A 15,586-nucleotide genomic window follows, 5' to 3' on the forward strand; every position below is an offset into this window, starting at 1 on the left:
GCGGCGGCGGCGGCGGCGGCGGCGGCAGCGGCAGCGGTGGGGAGCGCGGCCGCCCGCCCGCCGCGCCTCGCCGGCCGCCGCCGATGCGGTGCCCCGCGGCCGCGCCATGACCCTGAGCTCGGAGATGTCCGAGGCGTCGGCGCTGGCTGAGGAGACCGACATCGATGTGGTGGGCGAGGAGGACGACGAGGAGGACGACGACGAGCCGCAGACCCGCCGCCGCCGCCACCGCCGCCGCCGCCGCCGCCGCCGCTCTTACGCCGAGGACGAGGAGGAGGAGGAGGAGGAAGAGGACGAGGAGGATGTGGGCGACCTCCACGACGATGCCCTGCTGCCGCGGTCGCCCGTGCGCGGCGGCGGCGGAGGAGGAGGAGGAGGCGGCGGCGGCGGCGGCGGCGGGGCGGGCGGCGGGGACGGCCCCGGCGGATCGCGGCCCCCCTCCCGGGGCGGCCCGCAGAAGGCGGCGGCGGCGGGCGGCGGCGGGGCGGGCGGCGGAGGCGGCGGCGGCGGCGGGGCGGGCGGCGGCGGCGGCGGCAAGAACAGCCTGGTGAAGCCGCCCTACTCGTACATCGCCCTCATCACCATGGCCATCCTGCAGAGCCCCAAGAAGCGGCTGACGCTGAGCGAGATCTGCGAGTTCATCAGCGGCCGCTTCCCCTACTACCGGGAGAAGTTCCCCGCCTGGCAGAACAGCATCCGCCACAACCTCTCCCTCAACGACTGCTTCGTCAAGATCCCCCGCGAGCCCGGCAACCCGGGCAAGGGCAACTACTGGACGCTGGACCCCGAGTCCGCCGACATGTTCGACAACGGGAGCTTCCTGCGCCGCCGAAAGCGCTTCAAGCGGCAGCAGCTCCCGGCCCCCGAGCTGCTGCTGCGCGCCGTGGACCCCGCCGCCTTCCTCCCGCAGCCCCCTCCCCAGCCCCCGCAGCAGCCGCCCTGCGCCTACGGACCCTACGGCTGCGGCTACGGCCTCCAGCTCCAGCCCTACCACCCGCACTCCGCCCTCTTCGCCTTCCACCACCCCTCCCCGCCGCCCCGGCAGCCCCCCGCCGCCGCCGCCGCCGCCGCCGCCGCGCCGCCGGGCCCCTTGCTGCCGGCGGCGGAGCTGGCACGGACGCCCTTCGGCTACGCGCACCCGCTGGGCCCGGCGCTGGCGGCCTCGCTGCACGCCGCCAAGCCCGGCAGCGGCGCGGCCGTGGCCCGCTCGCCCTTCTCCATCGAGAGCATCATCGGGGGCGGACCCGGCCCCGGCCCCGGCCCCGGCCCCGGACCGGGCCCCGGACCCGGCTCCGGCTCCGGTCCCGGCCCCGGCAGCAGCTGCGCCTCGCAGTCGGCCGCAGCACCGGGGCTGTCCCGCCCGCTGGGGAGCGCCGGCGGAGGCCTGTCCCCCGCCGCCCCCCTGCCCGCCGCCCCCGGCTTCGCGGGCCGCATCTCTAACTGTTAAGGGTTTCGGAGTCTTTCCGAAGGTAGGATCCGGGGTTATCTCTTTTCTTCGCCTCTCGGACGCCCGGCGGACGCGGCGAGGAGCGGAGCCGCGGGGTTTTGCGCGGGTTTTTGCGCGGGTTTTTGCGCGGGTTTATGAGCGATGGGGATCGAGGGTCGTCCTCCGCGGCCGGTGGGCCGCCCGGGACCTGCCCTAATGCACAGCCAGGTCGATATGCTGCATGGGCGGACGGTCGTGCTGTTGGGAAGTTACTCGCTACTCCTTAAAAAATAAGAAAAGAAATAATAATAAATAACGTCTCTAAACCGTCAAAGTTCAGAGATTCTCAGGTCTAGGAGCTTACAAACAGTAACTTACAGGAAAAGGAAAAGGCTTGAGGGAGGACAGCAAAGCAATACTTTTTCATTTTAGTACACTTGTCTCATGTACTTTTATAAGAGAAAAGAAAAGATTAACATGTTTACACAGAAGAAAGTCAAGATTATCATTTCTTATTTTAACCTGTGTTTTGTATTATAATAGACTTACGGAGTTTTTATTTTGTACTTTATGCGTATTCTTTACAAGGAATATTGTTAAAAAATTACTGGCAAGTATTATTGTACCATTTTAATGTAAAATTTTTACACATTTTCAAAAATAAAATTTTTAATTTTCAAAAAAAAAAAAAAAAGAACCAAACCAAAATACAAAAGGAGCTCTGCCACACAGTTGGCTTCGGACCCTTTCGTCCTTAATACTTCTCCCTTCTCTAGGGCATCGATATATTTTTCCTCGGGATTCATAACACAACACTCAAGGAAATTTACAGTTTGAAATGTATTATGACTGGACTTGACCACGATGAAGATCTAAATAAGATCTTCACAGTCAAGCCATCGCTAGTCCTAGCAGAGAGTGAAAGAAAAAAAAAAGAAGACAGAAAGACAGAAAGACAGAAAGACAGAAAGACAGAAAGACAGACAGAAAGACAGACAGAAAGAAAGAAAGAAAGAAAGAAAGAAAGAAAGAAAGAAAGAAAGAAAGAAAGAAGGAAAGAAGGAAAGAAGGAAAGAAGGAAAGAAGGAAAGAAAGAAAGAAAAGAAAGAAAGAAAAGAAAGAAAGAAAAAAAGAAAGAAAGCTCGAGCAAGAACAAAAGAGGGAATAAATAGTAATAGGTCTTTCTAGTGGGATTAAAGCCTAGTCCTGCAAAGTACCAGTCAGAGGATTGATTATAAACACTGTTTTAAGCCATTTTTATACTTCTGGGTGAATTCTAAATCATAACTGCACCACGGTTTGGCATCATATAGGCCCAACGGAAAATAGTAATAAGGGACATGTACGGAACTTCAGAGATTTGTCCTAACCTCTTAAATTTCTATGACGATAGTACGGACATGTGTTTCTACTTTTACACATAGTATAAAATGAGTATTGGAATATACTTTATTGATGAGCTGATTAAATGCGAGAGCTATAGAAGTCAGGAGACGTAGGTGTACGAAACCAACCGTGTAAGGAAGCTTTTTCGGTTTTGAACTCTCATTTTCTCACGCATAAGATCAACAGATATTTATGTTGTAGACTAAAATTATTTTTTAACCTAAAAAGTCCGCCTCAAATATTTCGAGCTTAGGCGTGAAAAGAGAATCGAACGTTTTCAGAGTAGGCATGTGGAGGCTTATGTGGGCTTGGAACGCCAGCTTTCCAGATCAGGAGGGCGTTCTTCCAGTAAGACTGTATTTACAGAATTTAGTAAATCGTGGGATAAATCATGTGAATTTTCCTAAAACAATACAAAAAAAAAAGGGGGGGGGGGAGAGAAGTCTTTTAGTGCTCATTGGTGTGGGGAAGGAAAGTCTATACGGTTATACACTTTTATGTCTCGAAGTACCTCGTCGCCTTAGTTTTCAGTATTCTTGTGGACAGAAAAATGATGGTTTTCAGTTTTGTTGGTAGCAATGCACGGTTAAAACAGTGGTTTTCAGAAGCGGAAAGACTGGACGTATGATCTCTGCTGGGCTCTATTTGCAATATGTAGCTGGAGGGCCTCTTTGGGTGTCCCAGGTCCCTTAGAGGACAAGTACGTACCGTCCTGTTTAGTTTTTAGAACAGAAGGGAAGAGAACCCCGAGGCTCCGCGTACCTGCACCCTGGGGAGAAACCAGCGTTATTCTCCAGGGAACCACTAACTCCCCATCCCCGGGCCCACACCCCCGCCGGGGCTGGCCGAGGGGGCTCTGGGGGTGCCGAGCCCCGCTCGGGCGTCCCTCGGGCTTGTGGCTAAAACTAAGAGGGGGGAGTCTGGAGAGGGAAAAGGCAGCGGCGGGGGGCTGCCGGCAGCGGGGGGCTGCCGGCGGCGGGGGCTGCCCGCGGTCGGTCTGCTTTCTGGCCGCTCCCGCAGCGGCTCGGGGCAAAGAGGCCGTGCGAGCCCTGGCGAAAGGAGGCACATGGAGAAAACAGGCTCCGGATCTCCTCGCTGGCTTCCTCACGAACCCCGGCGAGCGGGGTATGATGCCCCGTGCGCCCAGGTCGCATCCGGCCCCGGCCCCAGCCCTGGCTAAATAGCTCAGGCGATGGGATTGCGGCCGTCCTTCCCCGGGGTCGGCAGGCCGATTCCAAAGGTGTATATATATATATATATATATATATATACATATATATATATGTGGCAACGAGACCGCTAGGCCCCTCGTTCCTTCCTTATTTTATGCCGTGCGCGCACAGGGCCTTCGCCTGGGAGCTGAGAGCGAAGCGGGAGCCTTCCCGGCAGATGGGCTTGCAAAAAGTGCCGCGGCTTCATTTCTCGAGCGCCGAGGAAAGGGGTCGGGGGATTGGGCTGTGGCGACGGGGGCAGCCCCCAGCGCTTGCTTTCGCCCGGTTCTCCGGGAAGCCGCCCGGCCTCGGCCGCCCTGCCCGGCGGTGCCGGTGCTGCGCCGGAGCAGGTGCCGCAGCTCTCCGGTGTGCCGGGCCGCGGACACCCCCTGGCACCCGCGGTGTCCAGGGCTTTCCAGGGGGACAGAGGGGACGTGCGGTCCTAGCAGGAACGGATCCCGGTGGAACAATTCTTCGAAAATAGGCTGAGCCCTAATAAACACTCTGGTGGGACAAACATGATGGTGTCGCCTCCTCCTCCTCCTCCTTCTCCTCCTCCTCCTTCCAGCTACAAAGTGTGGATTCATTAACCCGTCTCCTTTTCTCATCATATCCCCGTAGGGCTGAGAGACGAATTACTGGAGCTGAATCGGGAGGGGATTGCTCTATATGGGGGCTAATGTTTCAATCAGTTCCTCCAGAAGGACCACACAAAAAGAAACTTTTTAGTTTATGGAGCTATTATGCAGAGTTTTAATCTAGGGATAGATTTAGCCAAATGTTATCTATTGGGAATTTAATGAAGCCCTTATGTATTCAATCGCTTTTTATGCCACACACAGTGTCTCTATCCAGAAACGTTTCCTTCTACATATTTCTTTGTTTCTGTTGGGTGATTTATATATTTTTAATTAGTTTTTCTTTAATTATTTCTTCTCAGCCATCTTGTATAACGTTTCTCTCAAGCGGGACTGCGTTAGGTCCCTTCCCACATCCTCTATGAAAGAAATTTCCCCTTCCCTCCCCCGTTTCGGAGCTGATTACTTTGCACGTCCGCACGCTGCGCCCTTCCCGGCGTAGCGCTCCCCCCGCGGGGCGCAGAGGGGGCCGATATCCCTACGGCTCCGCCGGCACCGGGAGCCTGGACGAGCCGCGGGGCTCCCCTGCAATGCTCCCCGGCCCTGCAGCATCCCCAGCAGCAGATCCTTTGGGCCATTCGCTCCTGGTCATTTTTCTGCTGCAGCGAGAGGCAACCCCAGGCAGCCGGGGGGTTCTCCGAGGCGGCTGCTGCCCCCCGCATCCCCGCAGGCTGGTTTCAAGCACCCAGGGTCAGCCCCGTCCTGGGTCCCGGAGGGCAGGAGGGGAGGCGAGGGCCTCACCTGCTCTCCGCTGCTGCCTTTCTTGCTGTGCTGGTGGAGAGGGAGGGCGCACGGCTGCCCCCGCCGCTGCTGGGGCCTGTGCGGGGGATCTGTTGGAAAGTGGTTCTGGTTTAATGGCCCCTTGGCACGGCCCGGAGACTCCGCTCTGTATGTAATACTTTCCTTCATTACTTACAGTAAGTACTTCAGTAGTCTCTGATAATATTGTATTTGACAGAAATCATGGAAATTATGATCATGGCCAAATGCTCCCTGCACGGGAACTTGCTAACCAAAGCAGATCCGTTTTCCAGCTTGTGACCAGCGGCTCCCCCTTCCTCTGCGAAGTTTCTCCCGCTTCCCCTTCGGCGCGGAGCCGGGACGGGCCGCACGCACCGGCGGGATCCCGGTGCCCAGTGCCCGGTGCCCGCCGCTTGTGCCCGCTGCGGGCGGCTCCCAGCAGGTAGGTGTCCGCTCGCCCTCCGGCACCCCTCACTCACCTCTCCGCTCACCCGCACGCTCCGCAGCGCTCCTTCTCCCTTCTCTGCACGTCCTTTCCCCTCCGCCACCCCACCGCGAAAGCCACGCCGAGAAGCTGCTCCCCGCGCATATATGCCCACACGCGCGCGTGTGTGGACGGGTGTGCAGGAAAATGGCACTCCCGATGCTAACTAGCTGCTCTCGGATCACTGCCGCGGCAGCAAACGGCTTCGTATTTGCCCTGCACAGATGGCCGTCCATCGACTTGGGGGGAGGCGGAGACCTGCTCGATAAACCGCCTGTCCTCTTTTTTTTTTTTTTTTTTTTTTTTTTTTTTGCTTTTGTAGGAGAGAAAAACCGCCGCCCGGCACGGCTTGCCGCGGAGATCCGGATTCGACCCCAAAAAAGAGAGAAGAGGCGAATAACCAAGGGGCTTGGGGCCGCGCAGCCCGGGGCAGGCAACCCGACGGCAAAAGCCGGTGCGGCACCTCGGGCACTGCGCGGCCGCCCAGGAGCGGGGGCTCACCGGGGCCGCCCCCCGGGAGCTACGGCGGGGACCCGGCGGACGTGGGGCCGCGGACAGCCAAGAAAGTAGAGCTAGAGTGGGCCGTACTCAGGATTTATTATTATTATTATTATTATTATTATTATTATTATTTAATGCAAGGTGTTGCCAATTTCAGAAATGATATTGCTGAAGTGAATTTAGACGGAAAGTGTTTTGTTTTTTTTTTAATTCAAAATAATTAAACTTGCCCTTTCTCTAAACCACAAGAGACCTGTTGAATTGATTCTAAGTTTCCCTCTCGTTGATGGAGCAAAACGGCATGCAGAAGTCTGCGGGGCCCCATATTTAGATGATAAATTATACAATTTACGTTGGAAGCAAAAGGATAAATAGAGATTTCGGTTGTTGCATTAATTCGTTGTCCGAAACTGGGAAGGCCTTATCCACGCTTAATCCGAAGGTATTTCTCTCCCCTTCGAGCGCTAGAAAAGCAGCTGTGTATATCGAAATGCGCGTGTACGTTCAGGCGTGTGTACCCGAGACCCGGTGCGGCTACCGGGACCCGCTCCCGCACATCCGCAGCGCTGCGGAAGCCACTGCGGCAAGTGTGTGCAGCGTGGAAAGCGCCTGCAGTGCCTGGGGACACGGCCTCCCCACCGCGGTCTGCTCCCCTGCGCTCGGGACGGGAGGGCACATGCACACCTGTACGCCCAGAATACATTAAACCCATTAGATACACACAATCAAGATAAATGAGGTGTCTTCCTCAGGTTTTCTTTTCTTAAAATAAACGCTGTCACGTCTGCTTATTCAGCAACCACCAGAGGAAACTGATAGCTTTCTAATATTCGTGTTTAGAGGGAAATTCCACCTGTTGTCTGCAAGACGTGTGTGCGTGTGAAGACAGGCAGTCTCTTCGGATCAATAGTTCACGTTTAAAGGAACCACGGTGAAAAAATAAAATACAAATAATAGTACAGGGCAAAGTGAGAGGGGACAGGTGACTGGTTTGCCTGAAACTGGATGAGATCAAAAATTACGGGCCGAGAAAAATAATTCATTTTATGCAATCCAGCCTGCCCCTGGTTTCACAAAGTCCCGTCGGGGGCAGCTCGGTGGGTTCTGTCAAGCTCCCCTCCGCCTCCCTGCAAGTTCCTCACGTCTTCTCCGAGCAGACGGCCCTGCATGTGGGGGACCGCACACGAGCGTGTGTCCTTTTACTGTCCCGCAAGCGCTCGGCAGCCAGCGGAGCCGGGAAAACCAAACCGCAGACCTCCTCCCCGCTGCCTCCGACTCGTCTGCGAGGAGCCGAAGGGCGGCCCTCTGGAAATTGCCCTCTTTAGGTCGCTTTCAGCCCGACTCCCCTGCGATGGCTCTTCCCTGGGTTCCGGGACATCTGTCCGGACGAGTTTTTGGGGGGGTCCCGGCACGGCCGGACCCCCGGGCCGCCGCGCGGCACAGCTCCGGCCCACACACCGGCGCGGCGTGGGGTACTTGTCTGCCTGCTTTTGAACCGACTCCTTTCCCCTCCGGGGAAGTCCCCCTTCGTCCCCACCCAGAGGAAGTCCACAACAACTTGCTGACACGCGGGCAGTCAAACCCAGCGCTCCCACAAGAGGTTTCCAACCCAGCCCCGGAGATACTGCTCCTGCTCCTTGCACAAACCTCCGCGGCCCCGTCGAGGCAGCAGGAGAGGAGCCAGGGATCCGCGGGGAGCTCCGGGTGGAGGCGGCCGGCTGCCCGGTGCCTGTCCCCGGCCTGGGTTACGCCGCCGCACCGCCGGCAGAGCAGACTTGAGCTGCCGTCGAGGGAGCGGGACTGGGCGCACAGCCCGTCCGAACACAGACAGGGGTTCTCCTGCGAGAGGGGGAGCGATGCGGGATGCGGGATGCGGGGTGCGGGGTGCGGGGTACGGGGTGCGGGGTGAGGGCCCAGCCGGGCCCCGACGGCGGGGACGAGCCCGGGGCCCCCGTCGGGGTTCGCTCTCGCCGTGGCTGTGCCGTGCCGCGGCCGGCGATGGCCACCTCGGCAGCGGAGCGAGTGAGGGCCGGGACTGCCCCTTCTCCTCGCCTTCGCCGCTCGGGGCGTGGGGCGAAACCCAGGGGCCGGGCCAGGGTGAGCGGGTGCCCCTCTTCCCGAGGCAGCCCTGGTGAGGGCGGTGGGAGACCAAACCAGCCCTTGGGCAACCGGGGAGGGGGGTTGAGGGGGCTAGGGGTGGGAGGGAGGGGCGGGGAGCCCGGTCCCGGCGGTATAAATCCCTCGGCAATTGAGTTCTGCACCTTTGATTTGAAAAATCGGGTTCCTTGAGTGGAAACAGTTGACAGGAACCTAAAAGGATTAGCTGCATTCCACACAGGATCATTTTTACTGGTAACATTTTGAAACGATTGATCCCTTCCAGACCATAAACAATGTCCAGAAAAATGATCTAACTAGACTTCCATTGTTTCCTTTTGTCTGCGAATCCCCTTTCGCCGGCAGTTTGATTAGGGACTTTGACAGGGTGGGTCTGATTTTCTCCCCACTCCTTCCCCGAACGGAGTATTGAGTTGGAAATGGCTCACCGCTTGGTCTGCCTGCCAAGGGGGGCGGGCAGGTAGGGGGAGGCAGGAGCCAGAGAGCGGGTGGGGAAGGGGCTCAGTGGACGGGGGGGGTGCCGAAAGGAGAGGTGGTGGCCTTTCTCTCCGGTGGCCGCCGGACTTTCCCCTATGTTTTGACACCTGCGCGCGCTGCCCCATTGCTCCTTTCCCAGATTTATTGCCCAATTAAAGGTTCAGCGTCCCTCAAGCCACCCGCGCTGCATCCCCCCGCACCTTCTCCCTGCATCTGGGCATCTCCTTGCCCCGCACCCCGAACAACCCCCGCCACTCAGCCCAAAACACACGCAGCTCCCGCGGCCCTCCGCGGGTCCCTGACCTCTCTGCCCCCCTGGAGCCGAGCAGGTGAAGACCCGGGAAGCGAGACGCCTCTCCCCGCCTTCCCCTTCCCCTCCTTTCCCTCCACGCGTGGGTGATTTTGGGGCCCGGTGTCCGAGCCACAAGCCGGCCGCCCCACAGGGGTGGCCCCGACGGCGCGTCCCGGCCCGGCGCGGTGCAGTGCGGTGCTGTGCGGTGCTGCGGGGCCCGGATCCTCCACCCTGGGGGCTGCCAAACCCACTGAGGCAGAGCCCGGACAGAAAAAGGCGATTCTGCCTCCAAGTTTTGTATCCCCCCCACCCCCCAAATTAAGAGCAGCTTCTGTCCCTCGGATTCCTCGGGATTTGTCCTTCGTGTCAGGCTCCGAGGTTTTCTTTCTTTCTTTTTTCTTTTTATTTTCTTTATTTTTTTCTTTTCTTTTCCTTTATTTTTCCTTTCCTTTATTTCTTTTTTCCTCCCACAGAGAATAAGCCGCTCCCCAGCGCAGATTGGCAGCATTGAGCATCTTCCTAACTTAACTCTGTCTTCCTTGCATCTATCAATCCACCTTTCTAATTAGACTAATTAGAAGATATGTGGAGTGTTGCTGGGCCCATAGACTAAACTGCTTAGGGCTTGTGAAAGGAAGACTGAATGCCCGCCATGGGAGGTGGCCATTCAGGGGGGACGGTAACAGTTGCTACATTTATCTCCTGCCATTGAAAAGAGCTCTGCTTAAAGCTCGATTAAAATGTTTGGAAACTAATGCCACCCTGGATCCCTCTCTAATTAGAGGGCCTGGATAGATCACCCTGATCAGTCAAAAGAAACTCCTTCCCGGGCCTGGGTTTTCTGTTCAGCAGAATTACTTCTCTCCACCACCACCCTGCCCCCACCTTGAAAAGAGAAAAAAAAAAAAAAAAAAGAGATAAAGAGATATTAGCTACAAAAGCGGAGGAGAGAAAAATGGCGTGGGGGCGAAGTCTTCCCTCCTAGGCGTTATGTTTTCCTCTGGCTTTCCTTCTCGCAGGCCCTGGTCTCTCTCTCCCCTGGGGGTTTCTGCCTGATTTCTGAGCTCTGGGAGGGAGATTGGCGGGGCGCTGAGAGGCCGTGCAGGTGCGGAGCAGCTCGCCGCCTTGTCCTGCTGCCCTCCCGGCTCTGCTGCTCCAGCCTGGCTCGGGGAGCTCCGTCGGGAGAGAAAAGGGGACGAAGGGCCCCGGGGAAACGTGCCGCTAAGCTGGCCAGGGCTCCGTCGAGCAGCGCAGAGCCGGGAGATGCGCGGGCAGCATCGGCAGTCCTCGTAGATCTGCGGCACCGCTTCTTCCCCGTGTGATATTCGGGGGATATAGCGATTTCGTACTCATAACCGGGAATGAAGGACTGGTGCTGACGGGGGAAGGGAGGATAAGAATGTTCTTCTTCATTAACACCGGTCTGCTACGCTCAGATGTTTTAATTTACAGGCTAGATACGACCAAAGTGCCTGAAAAGAGCTCGCACTCACGACTTGGCAAAGCGGCCAGCCTCCGAAAACCCTTGCCGGAGACTGCCCGGGGCAGCCGCATCCCCATTGTGCCCGCACACAATGGCACGGGGGCCTTTGTCTGCGGCCCCGTCGGTGCCGCCGCCGTCGGGGCCCGGTGCGAGGCCGGAGCCGTCCCGGAGCGGCGACCCCGGGGCTCAGGTTTGGTGTTCGCATCGCACCCCGTGTCAGCAGGGATGGGTAACGCTGGGGTAGGGTTAGTGCCGTTTCTTTTTTATAGCGGGATACATTTTTAAGGAACGGTCTGGTCCCCTCCCCACCTCCGCAAACACACTCGTATCGGCCAAGGGGGAAAAAAAAAGGTATTTTTGTCCCGGTGTCCCGTTTTCCTTGTTTTTCCTCTGGAAAGGCTCCACATCCCACGAGTGGGATGTCGTGGGAGGGGACGAGAATTGGAGGGCCGAGTCGGTGTCCCCTTCTTCGTCCCTGCAAGCAGACGGCAGGGGAAACAGACAGGGAAAGGACAGGCTCTGAGCCGGGGAGGGGCAGGCAGGTGGGAGGCGGGGGCAGCCCCCGAGGTATCCCGGACAGAGCGTGTCGCCTCTGATCCTCGACAGGACGAGTCCAAAGGACAAAACCGACCAAGTATTTCCCTTAGGGGTATATAGCCTACAATGTATTACTTTTATTTTATTTTATTTTATTTTATTTTATTTTATTTTATTTTATTTTATTTTATTTTATTTTATTTTATTTTATTTTATTTTATTTTATTTTATTTTATTTTATTTTATTTTATTTTATTTTATTTTATTTTATTTTATTTTATTTCTATTCCCAGCTCAAAGGACAGATCTGCTCATCTGCAGAAGGAGGATCTCTGAGCGAGATCTCCCCTTCAATTAACACTCCCAGAGTATCTCACCACCCTTACCACTGACCTAACTCGGTGATACAGCCCCCCTTCTCTGCTCACGGAGTGCTCTCCTGCCCGCACACGTCCACCACGGGCGGCTCCTGGGGCCCCGCACCACGGAAAGCTGCTCCGGGGTGCCCAGAGCCCGTCAAGAGAGGGTGTCCGGCCAGCAGGACCACGGGACGACGTGAGGGGTAATTGAGAGTTTGATGAGTTGTACTCAATTTCATAGAGTTTATTTAGTTTTAGAGAGCACAGGATCTTCCCAGGGCCAGTATCTGCATTTCTGGAGCCCCAGGGGAAGCCCTGGTGCCGGTGACCTCTCTCTTTCTGAAAACAAGTAGATGAGGATGGAGGATGCTCCCTGTCCAGACCCAGGGGCAGCTGCAGCTGTGTGCCTGGTAGTCGTCTCAATCAGCAGGTGGCTGAGCTGTTTGTCTACATTTTACATGTTTCACATTGTTTTCCTCGTGGGCGTTATACGACAAGTTTCCTTACTAGCACTGGGAACATTTTTTTATATCCGAATGGGAAATTCTTGCAAGTAGCATGAACATAGGGTCAAAGCTCTGGGCCAAGAGGTTTAGCTGAAACCTGCACCCGGCGCTGATCTGCCCCTGAACTCCTGCGAGCCCCGAACCCACGTGTCCCTTGCGCGGTCGTGGAGGAAAGCAGAGAGCTGTGGGGGTGTCCTGTTGCCTCTCTGAAATCCCGTCTTCTCCGAAAAGAGGGGCCAGGAGGATCTGCCCCGGGGATGGGTGTCGCCTCGGAAAAGCGAGCCCGAAGCGGCGGCACCCCTCGCGACCTGCCCGGAAAGCACGCGTGTCGTCCGGCTGTATCTCAGCAGCAAGAGCAGGAACTCTCCCCAGATGTTGATGGCAGTAAGAGATAAAAGGGGAATTAAAATAAATATTTGTCCTCCAGGAATGGAAGTTATTAAATTAACACCCGAAAGTTTGCGCGTTTTAATGAGTTTTGTCAAACATTATTTTTTAAAAAGAAGGATCAAAATACATGAAGTTTTGCCTTTGGCCGATGCAGTGGAGCGTAAGAAAAACCTATTAGCGTACATCATCGAGCCACGCACGCCACTGCTAGACACGTACCACAGAAGGTAAATAGATTATTTTGTTTAACAATGCTGACAGCTCTTATGGAGCAGAATTGGGGAGATCTAAATATTAATAGATTCATTCAAGTGGAGCAAAAGTTACAAATCATTAGCTGAAGAAAGTTGGCTTCCAGCCCACATTCTATACGGGCATGAGAGAAGAAGCGTGGTAACTGTGCTGTTGCCGTCTACAAAAGGGCAGTTTTTGTATATAATTTATTTAGATGAAGTGTGCAAAATGTTTTTATTTGTTCTACATCTAGCTGCCTCACCTCTGTGTGAACTCCCCAAACTCAGATCTACTCCAAATACTTCTGCTCCCCCTTCTGCACACTTCCCTCCAACGTGTTTGCTTTGGCAACTTTCATGTTCTTACAAACAATTCTTCCAAAGATATCAATCACTCTTGCACCCAAAGAGAAATACTGTACACTCAATGCGATGACAAAATGAAACATGTTTGAAGCAAACCATGTGTTCCAGTGTGCCAGGGATTATGTTATTTGTTCAAGGAACATGTTCGGAATATTTTAGGCTTCTGTTACTCCTGTGATAGTAAATTTTATTGTCTGCTGTTGGGATTTATTATTTTGGAGAGAACCGAAATACCTTTTTACACAGGGAGAACTTCTAAAGCGGGAAGCCTGCTCTGCTCCGCGTTGCTCTGGGGGAGTTTATCGGCCCGGGGTGTTTTCTTTTCTAACGCCGCTTGCACTCGGAGCCTTGCAGAAACCGCGGCAAGTGCTTTTGGCCCTGGCGCTCGGCCCCACGCGTGCCCACCCGCACCCACCCACACCCAGGGGATGTCCCACGGCTCTCTTCCGCGACCCCTGAGGCTCTCCTCTGCTAAAGGCAGAGGTGAGGACGGCAGGACCCCCCTGCCCAGCACTCGGTGCGTGGGCTCGCAGCCTCTGCCTCGTGCCGGCGTCCTAATTTTGCACCTCGCTTTTGTAATTTATTTATTTTTTTCCCCCGTTCCGGCATCGCTTCCCGGGGATCGCTCCCACCCGACTCCCGAAGCCGTGTCCTTCCCGGAGTTTGTGAGACGGGGACCCCCCGGGATGCTGCAGGGCAGCCCAGCTCCCCTCGTCGGCAGCGCTGGAAATTCAGCCCCGCATCTTCTCGCAGCCCTGCCATCCCTCAGGTCCCCGGAAAGACCAGGCTGTCGGAAATCAAGCGAAGAATACCCATTTCCCCGAAACTCCTTGTTCAGCTTCCTTTCGCATGGCTCCCGCTTCGCGTGCGGCCAGGCCGTGCGGAGACTCTTCCAAATGGAATAGCTCCGACTGCATCCTGCAGGAAAAGAAAACAGGCTGTAGGTCATCACAGCAATAAAGAGGGTTTTGATGGCCTGAGCTGGCCGGGAGCTGTGCCCGGCTGGCAGGGACGGAGAGGGGCTCCCCTGTGGAGGGGAGGTCTTCGCCGCTCTTTCGGGCAGGGAGGGGACAGGACGGCTTTCCAAGGGCTAAACACCCTCGATGGAAAAGTGCTTCTCACGCTTCGGGGCGATGCTTAGCCAGGGGTACAGCACCCTCGGCGCTCCTCAAGAAAATCACACTTTATGTGCTTTTTAACGGGACAAGTAGAGAGATGCAAAGTTGGGTACAGGAAGCTTTGTTCCTCCTGCACACGTTTCTTTTTCCCAGTGAAGTCTTTGTGCATGTGTGCATGTGTTGGCCCCGCATGAGCACACCGGGAAGGAAATTCTGCCCTGGAGTGGGTGACATCTTCTCCCCTCACAGCCCGGCCTAGAGGCTCTCGGTGTTCCGTGTCTGGCTGCTTCATTGGGCTCTCAGACTGCTCCCGGCAACAGCTTTACGGTGTGTCACAGCCCTTGTCACCATGCTGCGTATCGCCTCCCAGGGCAGGTGAGAACGAGTGGCGAGGAGTGCCGGCATGCACCATAGCGACCGTTTTGGATGCCGCCCACTTCCAGCTTCATTAACATACGTGTAAGGCTGTAAAGTCACTCCAACCCCCTAAATTTAAAAAAAAAAAAAAAAAAAAAAGGCCAAAAAAACTTTGCAGAGGAAAGTAGCCTACTGGAGGTGTCACGAAAGGGCAGGAGGCCTAAAAGGAGACGTAAAAGTGGTGGATTTCGAGGGGGACAAATGCTGAGCTCTTTTGTTCTGGGGGATCTGGAGCAGGTCATGGCCGAAAAGAGACCGACACCAGAGAAGAAACACCCAGGGGAAGAAGGCAAATATGCAACGTCCTTATTACTGGAAGCATGGCCACCAGCAGCTTCCCCAGTGAGCTGCGGTTTCTCTCGGCGCTGGCCTCTTCTTAGCGACCCTCAACACCCAGAAAGTGTTCCAGGGAGAAAAAGGGCTCCCCGGCCTGCAGAAGCCGTGCTCGGGGACCATTTCCAGCTCGCCCGGTGGTTCCCAAGGCCAGGGCATCAGCGCCGGCTTCTCCGGCAGCCCGGTGTGCCGCCCAGACCTGCGGCGGGACCTCTTCCCCCTTTTTCCAGGCGTGCTTTCTGGTCCTAGATCTTCGAGCACGGCGAGGACCCGGGGATCGGGCTGCGTGGATGTGCTTGTTTTCGGGATGGTGGCTTGGTACAGCCGGTGGGTGTATCTGTTTTGTTTTTTTTTTTTTTTTTTTTTTTTCTCCCAGGCATTACTCAGCTTCCTTTGGCTCCGAGGAACATATGGTGAAGCATGCCGGAAAATGCAGAGAGATGTGCTTGTGACTGTTCATTTCATCTACCAGGGAAACTTCTCCCGAATGACTGATCTCCAGAGCCCGGGCAGAGTAATCTCAACCACATTTGGTTTTATAGCAAATTAATACTGCAGTCTATAGAGTTG

The 15,586-nt window shown here is 55.7% G+C and overlaps 1 protein-coding gene across 5 annotated transcripts; it reads left to right on the top strand.

The window, feature by feature from the left end:
* FOXD1 (forkhead box D1) lies at positions 1–8,491 on the top strand. Of its 5 annotated transcripts, none has more exons than XM_080573197.1 (2): positions 1–1,469; positions 5,620–8,491. In XM_080573197.1, exon 1 carries the CDS (start codon positions 107–109, stop codon positions 1,445–1,447), a length of 1,341 nt encoding a protein of 446 aa, XP_080429323.1. In that variant the 5' UTR covers positions 1–106; the 3' UTR covers positions 1,448–1,469; positions 5,620–8,491. The 5 variants fall into 5 exon arrangements, 2 of the variants coding, with proteins under 2 accessions (XP_080429323.1, XP_080429324.1); XM_080573198.1 differs by having other exon boundaries at positions 5,696–8,491; XR_013943246.1 differs by having other exon boundaries at positions 3–5,844; positions 6,209–8,491.
* The last annotated feature ends 7,095 nt before the right edge of the window (positions 8,492–15,586 follow it).

This window comes from Anser brachyrhynchus (genome assembly GCF_964034855.1).
Source record: "Anser brachyrhynchus genome assembly, chromosome: Z".
Lineage (NCBI taxonomy): Eukaryota > Metazoa > Chordata > Aves > Anseriformes > Anatidae > Anser > Anser brachyrhynchus.

Bases quoted from the DNA above. Each gene is read 5' to 3' on its own strand.
- FOXD1 (XM_080573197.1), top strand. From the start codon at position 107: ATGACCCTGAGCTCGGAGATGTCCGAGGCGTCGGCGCTGGCTGAGGAG.